Source organism: Rhinichthys klamathensis, unplaced genomic scaffold (genome assembly GCF_029890125.1).
Source record: "Rhinichthys klamathensis goyatoka isolate OS25496 unplaced genomic scaffold, OSU_Roscu_1.1 h1tg000305l_1, whole genome shotgun sequence".
In the NCBI taxonomy this organism is placed as follows: domain Eukaryota; kingdom Metazoa; phylum Chordata; class Actinopteri; order Cypriniformes; family Leuciscidae; genus Rhinichthys; species Rhinichthys klamathensis.
This window is the reverse complement of record NW_026606824.1, coordinates 1417078-1437684: the sequence shown is the minus strand read 5'-3', so window position 1 is coordinate 1437684 and position 20607 is coordinate 1417078. Positions and strand designations below refer to the sequence as shown.

The 20607-nt window shown below is 39.5% G+C and overlaps 3 protein-coding genes across 7 annotated transcripts; all 3 read left to right on the top strand.

Moving 5' to 3' along the window:
• The first annotated feature begins 817 nt into the window (after positions 1–817).
• On the top strand, positions 818–5316 carry LOC130104218 (E3 ubiquitin/ISG15 ligase TRIM25-like). The gene is made up of 2 exons (XM_056270697.1): positions 818–1702; positions 3107–5316. Exons 1-2 carry the CDS (start codon positions 959–961, stop codon positions 3986–3988), a joined length of 1626 nt encoding a protein of 541 aa, XP_056126672.1. The 5' UTR covers positions 818–958; the 3' UTR covers positions 3989–5316.
• A 648-nt stretch (positions 5317–5964) lies between these two features.
• On the top strand, positions 5965–12086 carry LOC130104222 (PTB domain-containing engulfment adapter protein 1-like). 4 transcript variants are annotated; one of them, XM_056270703.1, is made up of 9 exons: positions 5965–6062; positions 6344–6412; positions 6532–6603; positions 6703–6798; positions 6883–7020; positions 7213–7317; positions 10012–10071; positions 10463–10550; positions 11732–12086. In XM_056270703.1, exons 2-9 carry the CDS (start codon positions 6368–6370, stop codon positions 11779–11781), a joined length of 654 nt encoding a protein of 217 aa, XP_056126678.1. In that variant the 5' UTR covers positions 5965–6062; positions 6344–6367; the 3' UTR covers positions 11782–12086. The 4 variants fall into 4 exon arrangements, with proteins under 4 accessions (XP_056126678.1, XP_056126677.1, XP_056126680.1 ...); XM_056270702.1 differs by having other exon boundaries at positions 5975–6062; positions 6351–6412; XM_056270705.1 differs by having other exon boundaries at positions 5976–6062; positions 6351–6412; positions 10478–10550.
• Positions 12087–13139: 1053 nt separating this feature from the next.
• Positions 13140–19304, top strand: tmem106c (transmembrane protein 106C). 2 transcript variants are annotated; one of them, XM_056270685.1, is made up of 8 exons: positions 13140–13378; positions 13833–14072; positions 14371–14434; positions 14871–15030; positions 15245–15385; positions 16777–16826; positions 17196–17249; positions 18212–19304. In XM_056270685.1, exons 2-8 carry the CDS (start codon positions 13859–13861, stop codon positions 18366–18368), a joined length of 840 nt encoding a protein of 279 aa, XP_056126660.1. In that variant the 5' UTR covers positions 13140–13378; positions 13833–13858; the 3' UTR covers positions 18369–19304. The 2 variants fall into 2 exon arrangements, with proteins under 2 accessions (XP_056126660.1, XP_056126659.1); XM_056270684.1 differs by having other exon boundaries at positions 13820–14072.
• The last annotated feature ends 1303 nt before the right edge of the window (positions 19305–20607 follow it).

The window sequence follows — 20607 nt, the reverse complement described above, 5'->3', positions numbered from 1 at the left end:
TTCTGAATCTCACAAGATTACAACAGTGAGAGGATTTTACTCTTTGATCACAACACCCGGACGTCTCCCACAAATCAAATGACAGTAAGACTTCCGGGAGATTTGCGATATCCTACAGATGGGAGGCTTCCCTGAGTGAGCTTCAGTTGTCTGACTTATCTTAAAAAGATACTTGAGCACTTATCTGAGTCTTGAGGTTTTCTGTAGACATGTAATGCACTTACATTTGGCGCTTTGCAAACTTTAGTCTTTTGACGTGTCCTGACAGGACTGATAGTGAAATACATGTCATGTTACCTATTTAAAAAGCCCATGTGTCATGAGCAAACGTATTTGTTCATCTTTACAATACAATCTGTGATTAATACAAGAGACGCATTTAAGTGGTGAAAGTGAAGCATTATGTCCTAATCTATTTCAGCACAATCAAAAGCATTTGATTTCGATTCCCTCTCAAAGGGGCCATAGCGTGACTGTCAGTTTCAGACAGTCAGATCCTTTCCTTGACACAAGTACCAAACTTTTCTGGTTTGCGCAACAGGATGAAGCACTCTCAAGGTTTTCAGATGTGGCACAAAAGGAGCCTCACACGGAGGAATTAGTGTTTACCATTAACATCAAGAAGCATGGCACATGTTCTTTGTAAAAACTTTGCTTTCATTATTATTTTGTTCCTCTGGTTCCCTTGGTTCTAATCAACATGCACGGATACCCACAGCGCTTCCTTTATCCATTTTTAATTTTCCATTAGAGGTTGTTGTTTCACCCATAAACATCTTGTAAGTTGCTATAAAGCATTCTCGTGTTGCTGGTTGAACCAATTGCATTTCTCGGCAATGCCGACTGTACCTGGAATGTTGCAGTACAGGCTCAGAACAAGCTAGACCAGTAACCGCTCTGATATCCCTCAGTTCTCGAAGTCAACCCACAGAAGTGCCTTCACTACGAACCTGTAGACATGTCTCTAAGTAAACCTGAGGAGCGTCTTGCTTTGGAGTTGAGCTGTCCGATCTGTTTGCAGCTGTACCGTGATCCCGTAACCCTTCCTTGTGGACACAATTACTGCCTGGGTTGTATACAAAATGCTGCGCACGCAGAAGATCCCAAGTCCCCGAAACGTTGTCCGGAGTGCAGGGAAGAGTACGGCAGCCCGGAGACTCTTCCCAAGAACTTCAAGCTCAACGGTATCGTGGATGGGTTCCTGGCGGCCACTTCGGGCGGCGGACTGAGAGGAGGCCCGACGGTGCCATGCGACCATTGCCTGGACGAGCCAGTGGCTGCCGTGAAATTCTGCACACGCTGTGAAATGTCATTGTGCCCCAGCCACCTCAAGAGACACGAGGAACGACACAGATCGCTACACGTCTTAGTGGGACTGCCCGCAGAACGGCATGGGAAGAGGTGCCCGGTGCACTTAAAGGTCACGGAGTACCTGTGCGTGCAGGAGTGCCTGTTCCTCTGCTCCGAGTGCTTGATGGAGGGCACGCACCAGCACCACGAGGTGCAGACGTTCGAGGTGGCGAAGGGGGAAATGACGAGAATTCTTGAGGAACTGGGGAAGTCTGTGTCTGACAAGCTACAGATGACAGAAGCTCTGGTGAAAAGCGCCAACGGAGGACCTCCAGACAAGGCCGAAGATAAGCTGGTGGCCAGGGCAAACATACTGCTGGACAACATGACTTCACTTATAACTACATACAAGGTAAGAATGATAAAAAGCTAGGTACAATCGTGCCACTTTAACTAGTTCAGTTTGATGTGTTTAGACAAAATGGGCCCTATTTTAACGATCTAAGCGCATGGCGCAAGTGCACTTAGAGCATGTCCGAATCCACTTTTGCTAGTTTAACGACGGGAAAAATGGTCGGCACACCCGGCGCATGGTCTAAAAGGGTTGTTCCTATTCTCTTAATGAGTAATGGGTGGGCTTTGGGCGTAACGTGCAATAAACCAATCAGAGTCTCATCTCCCACTCCCTTTAAAAGCCAGTTGCGCTCGCGCCATGGCGGATTCGCTATTTCCATGGAGGGATTTGTAAGTGGGAAGACTGAACGTTTCTTCAGAGAGGAGACGGCTCTGCTCGTGCGCGAGGTTAAAGCACAAGCAGGCCATCTACGGGACAAGCCGGATTCCACCATATCTTTATGTACACAATATTAATCTTTTACATTGTATTCCTTTTGTTTTTAATATATTTGGCATGTTTGTGTGGCCAGTGTGTGTAATAAGCAGAGTGTATGCTTGTTGTGGACCCGCCTATAGGCTCACATTACTAACATGCTCATTAAATAACAAAAAAAATACTGCGCCATTGACTTTAAACCAGATTTCAGTTGGTCAATCGTGCAGTCTATTTCTACCAGAAAGACTCGGGAGAACTGTAACAATAACAATAAATACATTTATTGATAGCCCAGCAAGCAATAAAGTTATTTGGCATAGGCCCCGTCCATAGCTCGCAATCCGAGGGTCCGGACTCTGCATTTCCTGCCTGAAGACGAAAGCAGGGGCGCAGCCGACCCCCTGTGAGGTATAGGAAGGGACCATCCTGGTGGTGGTGGGGAGGATGGAGGGGAAGGGACCATCCTGGTGGTGGTGGGGAGGATGGAGGTGAATGAAAGCGTCAGCATCTGCGAACTCAAACATGTGTAAGTACTGGTCTTTTATACCGCAAGTATTAGACACGATTGGATAGATGAGAAGGTAATAAGTTAACGCTAATTAACGCTAAAGCTTCCATTTCAGTTGCCTCAAAATAGCAACGCGCCAACAATGCGCCTGAACACACCTCGTTTTCAGAGTAGACCAGCACCATGACATTTTATGCATTTGCTATTTAAACACCGTGGCGTAGGACGTGAAAATGATAACTGCGTCAGGCTGAAACTAGCAAAAAACACATGTGTCGCGCCTGGCGCCGCATTACGCCAGGTGTATGATAGGGCCCAATGTGTGTGTGTGAGGTGGTCTCTTCTTATTTTAGTAGTATTGCCAAATAAATGTCACTCTCACTTATGTTGAGAGCAACAGATCTAGACCAGTGCTGATGACATACAGTCATGTTGAGGTAAAGCACATTAACACTGTTTATATGTGATGTTTTAAGAATCGTATGAGCACCGAGATGGATGACAAGCTTCATACGCGGGACAAAAGCTGGCAGGCCAATCTATGCGATTTGGAGAGTTGTCTACACCAGCTGCAGGAAGCCCAGCAGTGCACCAGCGAGGTTCTCAATCAATCCTCAGAGTTTCTCTTCATCCAGAACTACCTCACCGTTGAAGCAAGGGTCCGCCAGGCTGCTAACGTCACCATTCCCGGTCTACCTTCCCAAGAGTCCTCCGATGCCAAGCACCTGCGCGCTCTCCTACGTACAGACGCCTTCCACGTCGAGATGAGTCTTCTGTTGGAGTGCCTCCATGGCATAATGAACCCTCTAGATCTGACCTTCAACTCAACCACGGCCAACCCCAGCCTTCTGCTGTCCACCGATCTCAAAACAGTCAAGCAGTGTGCAGGAGTTAAGAGCAGTAGTGCTGGAGATCACAGTGAGCGCTTCTCCTCGGCCAGTCAGGTCTTGTGCTCGCAGGGTTTCTCCACCGGAGTTCACATGTGGGTGGTGGAGTTCGGCCCCGGGTGTGCGTGGTCTGTGGGACTGTGCTATAAAAGCATCCCACGTAAAGGTGACCACAGCAGGCTGGGGCACAACACCAGCTCTTGGAGGTTGCAGTGGAAGAGCAAGAAGCTGACGGCGTGCCATGACTCGGCTAATGTGGCCGTGGGTGACGGGCTGATCATGCCGCCAAAGAGGGTCGAAGCGACCCTGGATTACGAAGGAGGAACTATTGCATTCCACAGCTCAGGTCAGGGAGGCCGAAAGCAGCATCTTCATACATTCAGTGCCATGTTCAAGGACGCAGTGTATCCTGCGTTTGGGCTCCACTCTACCTCCGAAGATTCATGGATAACTCTTTTGAGTGGAGTTTAACTGACACGGACATGCTTTCATTGTGTAACATTCTTGCCTCATTCTCTTTATCCCTTTATCATTCCTTATGCATTAGTATGCCTAATCCTGTACCCCTGGAAAGAATAGCCTTGGAACGTCATGCACATTTTATTTACTAAAGAAAAAAAAACACTTCTCAACAACTTGGTAGTACTTATGTAGTTAGTGTGATGTGTGACATGTTAGTGCGATATTAAAGACTTAAATGACCAATTGAAAATGTACATATGATAATCAAGCAAGATACACATTTTCTGGACATGGCTTGAGAATCCGAGAGGGCACGTATCCCTTCAGTTTGATTGGGCATGATGCTTCACGAACAACAGCTATAAGCAAAGCAGACATTATTGCAAATTGACCCTTTACTGACTGACTTATTTTAAAGTTTGAATACAATGTTTGTACAACAGCTATACAACCCCTGAAAAAAGAAGAAACTGAATGGGTTTTGTTTGAATAATACCCAGAAGTCTAGTGTATTTGGCCTGAAATAGGAGTCTTTGAAGAAACGAGATTGTAAATAAAGTAACACCAGCATATAGACAGTGTGTTTTATCCAGAGCTCAACTCTTTCCATGTCTGAGGAAAGAAAGAAAAAATCAAATTCAGATGCTCTTAAAGAAACAGAGCATGGATATTATATTACCAGTGAGTTAGATAACATCTCTGCTGTATTTTTGCTTGTAGTTTCACTTATGGGACTATAGTGACAGGAATGGCACCCAGAATGCAGGCTATGAATGTACTGTACACAAGGAACATTAACACACATGCTACAGAACAGCATTCTGCAGGGCCATATTAGACGATTTCCAGATTAGATCAAGTTTTATTAAATTTGCCTACAAATTTATTTTATTTATTAAAATGCCTAGAGCAAAGCTCTTTATGTACTTTATGTATGCTTTCACTTAAAAAGAAATGTACATCCTTGTCCTGTAAAACAAGAAATACTTGTTCACACCTTCCCCGTCACACTAGATGAAATAGTTTTGACTCATGTGAGTCTGTACTGACACAATTTCCCATAAAAAATATCTCTGCATTTTTTTCTATATAATTTGACAATACATCTCAATATATGTAGAGGGTCACCTCTAGACATTTATATTTATTCATCATATATTTACATGCACCAATGCTCATTTGTGAACTAACAAGTATTCATTACTTTAATAAGCTCATTGTTTCTGCCTTAAATTATTACATTGTTTAAATTAATACATTTTTAGCCAACTGTGATTTGTATGTACATTTCTGAAATACAGTACATAACAGTTACCTCTGATAACAGATCACTCTAAATTGTAATGTGGACATGTTATGCAAATCTGCATGTTCTGTAAATCTGCTTTGAAACGATGTGTATTGTGAAAAGCGCTATACAAATAAATGTGAATTGAATTAAATTTAGACTCATTTCTGGATGATTGCGCCTTTACTGTTAGACATTTATGATAATAAATATACTACCAAGACAGTTTTTTCTCTCTTTCTTCTTTTCTTTTTTGAGAAACAATTTCACTGGAAATATCATTTACATTGTGTTTGGTTTTATGATAGTTTTAGTTGAATACATTTTACATCACTTGAATGGCTTTGACTTATAAATTAGTTTCTTCTGTAAGATTTCGTTCTTGTTGTTGTTGTTGTTGTTAATTATTAAATGATAGTACAGTTTGGCATTATTTGATCTACAACAGCACCATCTACTGGTTAGAGCCAACGTTTTGTTCTTGATACTCTAAATAAAATTGCAATAAACTCAGTTATCCTCACTTGCGCTAGTTATAGTATAAATTTGAAATACTAAATTGAAGAAAGAATTGGTGTAAAGTGTTTCTTTAACTCGTTCGTATGGCTAAATGTTCATAAACAGCTATGACATCACAATGTCAATACAACAGATGGTAATAGCTGACTTGTTATCAGGCCTGATGTGCCATAAAGAAAAGAAGTTTTATAGTTAACCATTAACATCACACAACTTCGACCCTGAAAGACAGCAGAAGAGGACATCATCTCAGCGATACAAAGTTCTCCCACAAACGTAAGTTCATTTACAGTTTCTCATGTGTGTGATCAAAATGTATATGGATATGTAGTGGTTTCTGTGCCCTATGATTTGCATTATATACTAATAAAAGGGAAGTTAGTTCTGGGAAAAGCTTGCGCAGAAGCATTTGTTTGCTGATATTCTCGTGGCTTGATATTATGTAATGAAATGTTAAGCCTTTTTAAAGAGTGCCAGAAGTGTCCGAATATTTTCAGGCCATGTCAGTGTATAAAATAATTCTTAAGTACACTGTGTATTTTGTCATTTTTAAACAGACGACAGACAGTAAAGTGGTGAAAATGAGTGACATAGATGACGAAAGTGAAATATTCTTCTCAATTAAAGTGAGTATCACTTTGTCCTAGATTTAGTCAATAGTTTTGTTGCATTTATGTACTTAATAATATTAAATAATAATAACGTTTTATTGCACTCACGTATGGGGTTTGGGTATTGTGTGTAGTTTTTGGGTCGTATCCAGGTGGTCCGTCCCGGTGGGATGCAGACTCTGACAGATGCAGTAGAAGCCCTGCAGGTGATACAACCATGTCCCTCTACTGTAGCCACTACTGTAGCCATATAACTCGATCCTGTGTCCCTGCGTCCTATTACTATGACTTTCCTTCTCTTTTAGGATCCCAACATAGAGATGGCTGAGAAAATGAAGAAAACTAAAGTACATCTGTTTCTGACCAGAACTGCCATTGACATTCTAGAGCATAAAACCAAGGTGTGCCTGAGGACTATGCACTCGAGCTCAGACAGTGATACTCATGTGTGTACGACACCCTCATTCGCTCTCTCCTTTTCTCAGTTCATGCTGTACTCCTGTGCTCTGCCCTCGGTTTCATTCTGTGCAGTTCATCCGTCTCAGCCCAAAATCCTGGGCTTCATAGCCAAACACCCAGCGGCAGACATGCACCACTGCTACATCTTCCAGAGCAAGAAGTTTGTGAGTTCTGGAAATCTTAAATGCATTGACACATTATGCGTTTAGTTCAATATTTACTAGAACATGCAGCAAAATTGGGTTTCACTGTATTTTGATGGTGCCTCTTTATCAGCCGTAAATCTGTCACTTCATGTTAAATCTTACCAGCAATTCTTTTCGATTTTTAGCTTCTGCTGTTTTTCTCTTTCTCAGTCCCATCTTCTGGTGTCCATCATTGGCGACTCTTTCCGCTCTTATAAGCAGAATCAAGGTCTACAGGGTGATCGAGACCTGGTGGTGGAGGCCCTGAGACACAAGGTACAGTGACCAGTCAGCACACAGATCACATCAGAGAAATACTGGAGCTCAGCACAGTAGGCCACAGTAGGATACATCTCATGGCATAGTATTCTCTTACAGACAGAGGGGTTGTATTTGCCTCTTTTAAGGGATACTCCACCCAAAAATGAAAATGCTGTCATCATATACTCACCCTCAAGTTGTTGCAAACCTGTATGAGTTTCTTTCTTCTGCTGAACACAAAGGAAGATATTTTAAAGAACGATTGGAACCAAACAGTTGCGGGGCACCATTGACTTCCATAGTATTTTTTCCATAGTAAGTCAATGGTGTCATTTTGGGTGGAGTATCCCTTTAAAACAGACCATCTCTGACACACATTGGGTGCTTTTCAAAAGAAATGCTGCATCCAGGACCTAAAATGAACACTCGCCAAAAGCGCCAGTTGCGAGTAAAAATCAGTGTTGGTGAGTTTATGAAACAAGTGTCGATCGCCAGTTGGCCCGTCACATTTTTATGAATTCTAAGAATGCAATATTGAGAGAACATAAACATGGACAAATATGAACGAAGCACTTGGGACGAGTTCTGCGTCGTCACGAAAGTTTAAGCCTTGCCAGTTTAATAGTCAAGCGCAAAAAGACGCGAAAGGGAACTCGATTCGTTACTAAACATCCGAAGCGTGCGTCCAGAAATCTGTCTCAGACAGCACGCGAATACTGACCTGAGCTCTCGTTCACATCTTCTTGCTCTTGAACAGACATATTCAAACAAAATTGTCAAGTATCCTCGTAAACAGTCGGTTATGTTTTAACAGTTGAGAAAGTAAACACATGTGTATCAGTATCAGTAAATTAGATCCGTGCATTCGCTCTTAAAGTGACAGCAGCCTAACTTTCCTACTGCTGTCTGTGTTTTTAGGGGCTGTTTACACGAACGTAAAAACATAAAAAGTTTTATGCGTTTTGGTCGTTCGTTTACAAGACAACAGCGTTTTGGGGGCCTGAAAACACGAGTTTTAAAGACGGGTTTTAAAGTGCAAGTTTTGAAAACGGTCTCTGAACAGCAAAAACGCAAATCTCTGAAGACGATAATGTCATGCACATGTGTATTACTGTACGTGTTCAGTCTACAGTGTTTCATCGCCATCTAATGGCCTGGCAGCAGAATACAGCGCTTTTAGTCGTTTTCTCAGATCCGTGTGAATGGGGATCGTTTTGACAATAGTGTCGTCTGTACGCGGAAGACTAAAAGAAAAAAACTCTCCGTTTTAAGCATATCGTTGTTGTGTAAACGTACCCTTAATGTTAATCAAACAACAAAAGACAAAGACTTAACAGAAAAGACAAAAAAAACGTGTGTAACTTTAATAAGGATTAATCTATGTTTCATAATAAAAAACATAATTGGTAGGTGTGGCAAAAAGTTCGTTATAGGCCCTGGCTGCACCCTAGTAAGGCTGCATGTCTCTGCTGCCACGTCATCAAGCTCCGTCAGGATGTCTCAATTTGAAGGATCCTTGGGAAACAACCTTCAATTCAGTCCTTCATTCAGCTCATTTTGAAGGAAGCATCTAGTGTATCCTTCGCATCCTTAAAGGGACATTGTGTAGGAATTTCTCCCATCTAGCGGTGAAATTGTATTTTACATTCAAACGAATTGTGCTCTCCAGCGCCTCGCTTTTTCAAATGCGCGTTGCATCTACGGCAGCCATTATGTGCCAAAAAGCTATGACAGGATGTCTTCTAATAGCACTTTGTCGAGTTTTCCTTCGGGTGAACAGGTTTGTTATTTCAAACAAACTGCAACTTGACACAACGGACAAACGAATGTTACAGTATGAATTAATGACTGTGAAAAACATGAACCATTGTAATTAAAAAGCTATCCCGACATTAACTCGTGTTTTTTGTAATCTCCGGTCACGTTTCCTTTTACGTTCTATTTTGGACAGCCTTTTAAACTCTCCGGGGCAGTGACAAGCGCCTCTCACTGCTCTGCTCCTCCGCTTCTGCTGCGTTCAGTTACGTCACGCTGGCTCTGACTGAAAAAGCGTTGTGGAAACGCGTTGGCCAAGTACTTTTTGTCCCTCTCTGCTATAATAGTTTTTCAAGATGGCGGAACTACATGGAAGCCTCCGTGGACCTACCCGTCCCATAAAGATAATAAATTCTTCATTTACGAAGTCAGATAATTGGCAGAGGTATTTATACATCATTGAGGACATATTTATGAATAAAAATATTGATTTTAGATAATAAAATACCTCAAAAAAGTACACATTGTCCCTTTAAATCACCCACAATCCTTTGCACACATTCCAACTGACTGAAAACGAGTCGACATTGAGCTTGTCTGAGTTCATTATAAAATCAGAGACAAAAATAATAATTTTGGAGATAAAGGAATTATGTTTTCTTTTCTTTTGTTGTAAAACGCTTAACTTTGATAATACTGCATTTCAAGAAAGGCAGTAAATATAAAGGTTTTTAATATAAAGTATTTTACATTTACATTTTAGTATTTAGTACAAGCTTCCAAAGTGCTGAACTGCGAAGCACACACACTCATTAATATCCAGCCTTCTGTTTGAGAAGCACCCATAATTTGTCACTGAAAACTTGTCAAGTCTTGCCTGGTTGCTCAGTGGTTTTGATTGACTAGTGTCTGTTTGAATGCTTGAACTGTCTGAGATCTCCCTCTGCTGTTCAGAATAAGGTACTGGAGCGAGAAAATGCGGAGCTGAAGAGGAGACTGCAAGCCAATGGAGAAGTGGGTTATGTGTCAGACACTATGAGGCTACAGTTACAAAGCACACACACAAGCATGTTTAACCACAAACACAGATGCATGTCATGCATGCCCGTATAACAGCTTAAAGGAATAATTCAGGCAACAATGAAAATAAATGACTCCCCCTCACAGCTTTCTGTAAGGCACACAGTTAAACATTTAAAAACTTACAGATTTCTATATAGTGACCTTGGGTGTTCAGCTCTACTATTGAACTATTCCTTTAAGAGACTTCTTAACTAGAAAAGAATATTATAACCCTTTAAATAGGATTCAAGAATAGTTTATGTACACATCAGTTTATAATATTCAGCTCCAGCATTGATTTGATCATGGGTAGCACTTACTGTGGTGATCTCTCTGGACACAGATATTTATCTTGCAGGACGCTGGTGGAGTCCAGAACATTTATGATAATGAGTCGGATAGTGATAAGACCTCATCTCGATCAGGACAGGGTATGTGTTGAGAACTCACAAACACAACACACACACACACACACACACACACACACACACACACACACACACACACACACACACACACACACACACACACACACACACACACACACACACACACACACACACACACACACACACACACACACACACACACACACACACACACACACATAACCTCTATACGCATACAAAAATACATGTTTACTGAATGCAATGTTTTTGGACACTTGACTGCATGTTACAAATTAAATTAAAAGGCCTTATGGTTTACATTTATATTACATGCAATTAGTTGGACTTTAGAGTGTTTTTTAACAACTTATGTAGGACTTGCATCTTTATATATAATTTCATAATTACTTCTATTGTGTTTGAAATATGGTTAAAGTTACTGCTGAATGTACTGACAAGCATTCACGATAAACTAAAATATAGTTTAATATCATTTCTGTTTTTTCATGTATTTAAATATATTTGTAGTTACACATTTGTAATGATGGAGTTGCAATTTACTTTTTATACCTAAAATATATTAACTTGAAATGTAATATTAAAAACACACTATAATTATAATCAAGTACTTTACATGTGCTTTAAAATGTTAGTCAACATATCAAAATAAGTGCACTTCTTTAAGACAGGACTAGATATTATTAAAATAATTATATTAAATGTACTTTGACATTATTACAAAGTGTACTTTTTTTAAAAAGTATTCAAGTGTGTTAAGAAACTGTCATGAAAGTGTATCAATTTAAAACACTTATTGGCCTTTCATTTCATTGATATTATATTATCTGCATGAGTAGTTTTGTAAATATATACACATATTTGTATATACACACACACACATAAATATATGTGTGTGTGTGTGTGTGTGTGTATTTTAATGTAAATAACCTCTTAATAACATCAGTAAAAGTCTACTGCATGTCTGCATGTATATATACATATATATTTCCATGTCAAAAAAGGGAAATACACTTACACTTTACTAATGTGCCCATCATGTATCCAACTGTAACATTACATTAATGATAAACGCTTATGGCTGTTCACAATAGCCATACATTTTTGGGAAAAGTCTTCAATAAAACTACAAATTGTGTACATTTAGTATTGGCATTGATATGTTGATATGCAATATTTTAATTGGTTCAATATTTGTATTTCAGTGAGATTCTTTTCAGAAGATGACGAAACTCCTTTGCAGAGGAATTTCTGAGTGGAAACGTGTAAAGTCAGAGAAATGCTCCAGAAACAACACATCCAGCAGATGCCACTGTATAACACTTCAACAAAAACTATTATTTATAGGAACATCAAGACAAGATAATTAAAAAAGATTAGCCTATATTTAAGATGAATCTGTGAACATCGGTTAACAAATAAACATTTATGAATTTAGTTTTGTTGGTGTAAGGCAGTTTTTCCCAAGTGAAGTACATCATGTTTTATCCTGCTGACAGCCTTTTGGTGATGAGATGTAACCTATCATATACATACAAAACTATTAAAATAATCAATACTGATGTATAGGCTACAGAGTGATCCTTGGAAACGTTTACCTTAAAGGGGCAGTATGTATATTCTTTTACTCCTTGTCAACTGGTTTAGTTTAAACTTTATTGCTATCCATGCAAACTTTTGTCATCACAAAGTCATGTATTCATTAACGGCTTCTGTGACTGGGAACATCCCGAGAGGATATCCAACCACAAAAAGAGTGTTGATCAGCGACACCACATGCTTGCTTTATTAAATAGATCAAAACCCCATATCTTCAGTGAATGCTTCACTTTGCCGGCAGATAAAAGCGGAACAAAACTGTTGGAAGGTGGTCTTGAGGCATGTCGATGTTTGAAGGCTTGCTTTGCTTGAACTGATGCCGAGTTTGACCTCCTTTTTACAAAAACATATAAAAAGGAGTTTATCTTAATGAGCGAGAAAACTAAGAACATCATAGCAGCTGAAATCCAACAGGCCAAATATTTCACTGTAATTCTAGATTGAACAGGGTAAAGTAGTTGAGAGATTCTTTGGATTTGAGCCCCTCTATCCCATCCGGGTCACGGCACCAAATGGTCATACTCACCCTGCTTCGAACGGGACTCAAACCGGCGTCTCTGGCATGGGAGACAGGTAAACTAACGAGGTCACTAAAGACTGCAGTGCACCTCTTGAGATCAGGGGGTGAGGTTTTCCTGCACAGCTCACACTAGCTGAGTACATTTGAAACAGTCAAAGATGATCATCTTGCGCATATTTGCATTGAAAAACTATTAAAAAGCATACTGTAATATTAAGCCTTAACTCTATGGATTGGGTCATTTTTACATTGAACATTTTATGGTCCCATGCCTTCCAACGTAAACATTTAGACCAATAAATTAGTGATTGATATAAAGAGAGACTTTCAACCAGCATAAAAAAAACATCTGGAATAAATCACCTACCCTGCTTTTAATTGTGAATAAAATAAAAATACATATTTAAAAAAACAAACAAACAAATAAATCCTAACAACATGAAGGCAACTCAAATGTTTCAGACTCTTTCACACAGCAGATTGAAGTCAGTTACGCTAATGTAGTTAAATTAGCTTTGCTACCTTTAGCGACGCTACTCAGCTTATTTTTGCGAAAATGCCCCGCTGAGTAAATGATTTGTTATTTGCAGCAGTTGATCTCCAGAGCAGCAGATGGCAGGAGTCTCGAGATCTCAGTGACTGCAGAGCAGAGAGGGAGAGCACAAACACAAACAGCGGAATCACTCCGAGAGGAGTGAAAACACTGACATCTGTGCGTCTGTACACTTCAACGGTAAGCTAGGCCTTTTCACTCGCATAAAGTTGACCTCGGAATCACCACAAAGTAATTTAATCAAAATGTAAGTTTCCAAACGTAAACTTATTTTAACTAACGTTACAGTATCCTAATACATGCTGGTAGTTTGTTAACGTGTACAGTTGTGTAAACAGTCAGCTGGATATATAATAGACTGGGTTTAAACAGACAAACTGGTGTGTGTGTGTGTGTGTGTGTGTGTGTGTGTGTGTGTGTATATATATATATATATACACACACACACACACACAATCAAATCTCAAGGCAATGTACACATACACTACACACACACACACAAATATATATTTGTGTGTGTGTGTGTAGTGTATGTGTACATTGCCTTGAGATTTGATTGTACGTAAATGTATAAAATGTATATGTTTGTGTGTGTATACTGACTGCTGATCATATGTGTAGTCTGTTGTATCAGGCTGGAGCTCGTGTGGGCTTCTTCTCATGGGTGCATCTGTGTGCCGGTACGGCCGCTCGCTCCTGCCTGTCCCGGGTCACAGCAGGGCCGAGGGCCACAAGGGGGATCTGATGGGTGGGGATGACTCTCTGGACGGGCTGGACAGACAGGAGGACATCGCCCAGTTCCCCTATGTGGAGTTCACAGGCCGAGACAGCATCACCTGCCCCACCTGCCAGGGGTCCGGACGCATCCCATCAGGTATGGACATCAAAATACAAGTGTTAAAGGAAGATTCTCGCGAAAACAACATGTCCAGGTCATATTTCAGCTTGAAAACCAGGAGGAATGATCCCTATATTAGAGCCACACAGGACAATTGAACACTTTGTTCCCAAAAGTTCTCATTACTGTAATGCTGCACATTTTACATTTGAGCTTGTATTTTCCATAATAGGGTTATTGATCGAGGTCATGAGTTTTCGAGATGACCGTGTGAACTTTGGTAGGATTCTTCATGTTATCTGACCGTCTGATCGAATCGAGGCTTTTCTTTCAGGTCAGCTGAATGAGTTAGTTGCTCTGATCCCCTACAGCGATCAAAGGTTACAGCCACGGTGGACGTGAGTTACCACACACAGCACATTCTCTGTGGAAACTGCCTTGATGCTCATACTTGATATTTGCCTGTATGAGCCACAACGTAGGATGTATCTTAATAAACAGAATGCTTATTTTAAAGGATGTTTTAAATGGATAGAAATGATCTCATCATTTATTACCCTCAAGCCATCCCTGATGTATATGACTTTTTTCTTCAGATAAACGCAATTGAAGATTTTTAGGAAAATATGGATCGTTAGTCCATATGCCATTGAATGCCGGTTGATGTTATATGGACTTATTTCCTTAAAAATCTAAAATACAGATTTTTCGATAAAAATCGAAAGTCAGTCATACACATCAGGGATGGTTTGTAAACGAATGTTCATTTGGGGGTGAACTATCCCTTTAACAGCCTGAAACGGATTGCTGATTGTGCAGTTGTTCTCCCGTCAGGAAGTCGTATGTGGTGCTGTCAGTGGTTTTGTGTCTGCTGGCGTCCGTTCTGGTGGCGTTCTTCCTGTTTCCACGTCCCGTGCTGGTCGTTGACGACGGCATTCGCTCGGTGACGGTCCACTTTGACCGTAACAACAGCAAAGTGCTCATCAACATGACGGTGATTTAACGTCCTTAGATGAGGTTTACAATGGGAATAAATTGTATTTACAATCGTTCAGAATCAATACTCTTGTAATATACTGGATAAAATGCGTGTTCACACAATGCATCTCCAATGCTTCGAATTAGAAAACTGATTTAAAGAAACTTGGCACTGGTCTGTTGTGAATACTGTCTGTACCGTGTGTAATATTGATTGATTCTTTGAACAGAGCTCCCTGAACTTCACCAACTCTAATTTCTTCACGGTGTGGGTGGACAGTGTGAGCTGTCAGGTGCTCTACATGAAGACTGTCATTGGTTCTCGACCGCTGGACAATGTCATCCACATTCAGCCGCTCAGCCAGAGACAGGTATGATGAGTCGGCTTCATTTCATAATGGCCATAATGGTTAGATATCCAAGATTAAATTTATTTGATCAAGAATACAGTTAAATTCCTCCACTTTCCAAGACATCTGCTTTTCAAGTGGATTTTTGTCTGATCCTTGACGTGATCGCAGGAGCGGCTTAAAGTTGATTCTGCACTAATTGAATCTAATATTTGATGATTTTTCAAATGTTGTAGATTTATGTAGCAAATTAGAATCGCTAAAATTACTGAATATATTTTGAGACAAAGGTCGTCTTAATGATTTTCAGTTTTGTTCAAGGTAATTAAAGCAACAGTGTTTGTATTTTGGGGTAAACGGAAGACACAATAATTAACATGATAATAAATATCTGACTTTTCCATTTGTTGACATGACATGGTTAGATTCAGATGGGAAATATCATACATCAAGCTGCGTGTCCACCTTACAGATAATTCCCATTAATAATGAAACCATCATATTTAAAAATATGATAGTAATCATATCATATAATTTAATGTTACTACTGTAAATCTATATTACATTTTTATTGGATCTCTGTTAATGCTTTCAGAATCTTCACTTTTTCACAAAATACTTGTACTTATTTTTTATATATATATTTTTTATATGAACATATTTTAATGACAGTATGTATTGAACAAAAATTCATTCTTTTATTCATCAAAATAAACAGAAAATAGTACAAACTGTGCGAAAGTGGTTGTTTTGAACAAGGATTAACTTAGACATTATTAAAAACATTATTTTAGCAAAGTATTTGTATCCAGAATGTGTGCCTTCTGCCCCGTGCTGGATTTGTTTTACCCCGTGTGTGGGACTAAAGGCCCCCCTCTCCACCTCATGCATGTATACGATTTTTAAACAAAATTAACACATTTTATGATTTATTTTCTCACAAAATCTGTTGCTCCATAAATGTTCAATACAAACATATATATTTTTGTGCAATCATACACTATGGGAGAAGTTCTTAAGGTGTGCCTAATATTGTGAAATATTAAACTGTTTTCTATTTAAACATATTGTAAAATGTTTTTCAGCATCATTACTCCAGTCTTACTCCAGTGTCACATGATCCTCCTTCAGAAATCATTCTGATATGATGATTTAAAGATCAAGAAACATTTCTGATTGATTCATATCAATGTTAAAAAGATTGTTGTTCTGCTTAATATATTTGTGGAAACCGTGATACATTTATTTCTGGATTCTTCACGGAACAGAACGTTTATTTAGGATATAAATCTTTTGTAACGTTATAACAGTCTTTAACTCCTGAACTTTAGTGTAGATGGTGGAAGAAGTGACACAGGTTGTTGAGTGTTGTGTAGTAGTGGTGCTGTTGTGTAACATGTTTGTAAATGCAGGTCAACTTCACTGTCAGTGTGGAGATTGGAGGAAGCCTCTCTTATGTTTAGTGAGTATCATATCAGTTCTCTTAAGGCCTGTTCACACCGAGAATAACTGCTATAAAGATAATTATATTAGCATCTGCACCAGCGCATGATAACATCGTGTTTATTGTAAGCATACGCTGCAGTTTTGCCGCCTGGCGCTTTAAATGCTCGAGCTCTTCAAAGCAGGATGGATTCTGATTGGCTCTCAGTGTTTGTATCGTTCATCAGCTGAGCCTATAGTTGTGGTGTGAGTGAGTGGACTCTGCTATTCTTTTACATTTAGAACAGTTTTTCTATATTTATAGTTATCGTACTTGATGTGAATGGGCCTTTAGGATGGACACGTGTTTCTGCTCTTCTGTTTCTCAACTCTGTGTGTGTTTTCTCAGTGCCTTTTGCACCATGGCAAGCATCAAGGTCCACAACATTGTGGTGTTCATGCAGTAAGTTTCTCAGCACTACATTTTTTCTTTTGCTGTTTTCCTATGTTGAACGTTGGAGGTGCAGTGGCGCCTCCAGGAAACTTTTAATGGGGTTCAATTAAAATTCCAAGAGGTCCGGTCTCTATATTTCCTTCCCAGCGAAGGTCCGGACAATACTTTTTGGAACAGTTTCCTTCAGCGTAGCTGTAGTACTTTGTGAAAGAAAAAGAAAACCTAAACACTCAAAATAGTCATTGAATCTTGAGCCAAAACAGTGATTTTTACCAATATTTACCAAAAAAAAAAAGGTAATATTTCTCTAAACTGGATATGAATATAAAAAGGTAAGATCAGATGTTTTATTTATTTATTTACATTTAAACACCAATGTTTATGCCACATAGAAGACCTTGGGACTTGGGCTCTTAAGAAAAGTATGGACCATTTTTTTCCAAGTAATAATAAACCACTAAAACAAACAATCTGATAATGAAAACTCTCGTCATGAGCACAAAAATAAAGTTAGCTAGTAGCCTATTTTTTTTTTACTTTCATTCACCTATCAATTGAAAACAGTCCGATTACCTATTTGGAGCCACAGAGAAAGAAATGCTTTGGGTTGACCTAGTAAGGCCAAAGCTACAAAATGAATCTGTTTTACAAGGGAAAAATATGGTGAAACATATACAAGGTTACTATTTCCAGCTCAAAGCGATCACTGCAGTACGATTAAAGCTCGCATACACGAGTAAAGTGTTCGAGTTCGAGAAGGAAATCCTGAAAGGAATGTTCGAAATTTGATTTAAGTCCATGTTTGATCATATGCGTACACTTTAAAATAGTGCTCTGTTATCCATTAACAAGGAACATGGGGTGGCCAGAAGTTTTTTAGGGGTGGCCAAAGTCTTAGTCTTGAGGATATGAAGGGTTTTCCTCGAGATTCTTCATGAGATGTACCTGACGGCTTCTCTTACACACTCCAGGACCTCTGTGAAGACCTCCTACATGGTGCGGACGGCCCAGAACACACTGGAGTCTTACCGCTACATCGACTGCGGCGCCAACTCCACTAACCACCAGCCCTCGGGGATGATGTGGTCCAAACCTCACTTCCCTGAGGATGGGAAACTGCTCAGATGAAACAACTAGGATCTCAATGGCAGCGCGGTTTCATCCATTCGACTCCAAATTCTGTGCTTTACTGATACTGAACAGAGCAGCTACAGTATGATGAAAGATATTGCTGGAATGAATCCCTCAGTATGAAACTTAAGCTCTCTGCTCAAGGTCAATTCAAGAACTTCTCACCTGCTATAGCATAAATCAATGATCTATGAGGGGTGTTCTATCATTTTGCAGTGATTGCTAAAAAGGGAGATTTAATTATTGAAGGGATTGTCAATGCTGAGGTGCACTTTAAAGTACTTTTTGTTCTGTAAAAAATGTTATACTTTGCTTTGATTATGTCTTATGCAGTTATGCCAAAGATTTCACGTGTTTACTGCTGAAGTCATTTCTCTGACGGTTGTCGAACCGTGTAAATTAACTTGAATCGCTCTCAAAGAATCAGAACATGTCATAGATACAGCAAAAGCGCATGTTCTCAAAGGATTTGATTTGTGTTCTTCAGAGGTTTCGTTCTGACTGCTGTGATACTGAAGATGAGGTGACTGTTACAAAATTATTAAGTGTGTCACTTTGCTTCTGTGAAGCCATGAAAACTGAGATTATGGAAATTAGATGTTTAATAGTGATTATAAATCAAAATATATATTAAAAAAAAGTTATTATGCTGAATGTTTTGCTCTTACTCATGCATTTGGGGTTTCACCAAGTTTTTATCAACGAATTCTGAAAATGCTTATATTTATGAATCATTGACGATCATAAGACTCAGATTACTGCTTGTTTAGATGTTTTAAGGGTGTTTGTTTCTTACTTGAAGTTGCACATTTGGCTGAATTATTTCTATTTTTTTATATAAAACATCCTCAATGCGCCTTGAGATTTGATTGTATTTTCCTTTGTATAAAATGAGAAAATAAGCTGATAATAAAAAGTTTGTTCTGAATAGCATTTGGGAAGAAAAATAGTTTTTTTATTTTTTTTTTGTCATTGTTTTTTATTGTTGTATGAAGCCATTTTTCCCCCCTCATATTTTCACATGCCAGATTTTGAACACACACATTAAGTTGGGCCAGTTTCACTTCAGTTGGACAAAACTTCGCAAACGGTTGACTTCAGTTTTAATGCTTCTAAGTTATATAAAAGTCGACAAAAAACGAAAGAACCATCCCTGAAATAATGCAGCAACAGAAATGATCATTAAATCAACTTCATGAAACCTAGAGTAGTCAAGACCATCTAAACCGAGACCAAGACAAGTCCAGTTACCATCACACCACGAACTATACAATTCATTTAAGTGTTGCAGAGGTGGCACAGAAGTACAATTACACCTGCATAAATAATGTTGCGATTAATGTTTTAAAAATAACATTTTGAATATAGAAATGTGATGGAAAAATCAAACGATAGGCTTACTTTTTAATATGAAACTGAAACCGCCAGTAGGTGGCGACAAAACAATAGAGTGATTCATGGAATCATTATTCAACGATTTGAAGCAGCTGATTCATTTAAAGGGATTGTTCACTTTGAAATTAATTTTTGGTATGTTTTAGCCCTCAAGGGCATCCATGATGTAGGTGACATCCCGGATAAGCGCAAATTAGTACCATTTAAATTAGCCGTCTTACCCAAGGGGGTAATACATCGACCGGAAGTTGAAGCCGGCCGGGTGCCGCCATGTTGTAGCAGAACTTCACTTGCGTTAGCATTTCCATTGACTCCCATTCATTTTGGCGTCACTTTGACAGCGAATAACTTTACATCTGAGGCGTTTAAAGACTCCATTTGTCCATTATTTATTTCTAAAGAAACACGACAATGTATAAAGGGCTCCATTACCTTCTATGTTACATTATGGCCCCGTAGAAACAGTTTTTGTAAAAAATAGGCTAACGATTGCGTCATAACCACTCGACTCTCTGTCGCGCTGTACAGAAATGACCGTACAGACAGGAGGAGAAGCTCGCAGGCGATCGGGGGGACGTCCCGTCAAGGGAGAAGCCCATAGATAATGAGTCCATAAAAGCAACGGAGTACTTACTCCTGCTCACTCACGCCAAAGAACTCTTTGCTCAAGTTCCCCGTCTCTGCAAGATTAACGTTGGCAATTTTCACGCACAGCTACTAGAAGATTAACGTCTGTCAGACAGATTGCTCACGTCATCAAGCTTAGTTTGAGTCGGTTTGAGTCTGCGCGTCAGGAACGGAAGTGCTCAAAAATCGCTAAAAATGGGCTTCAACTGTCTCA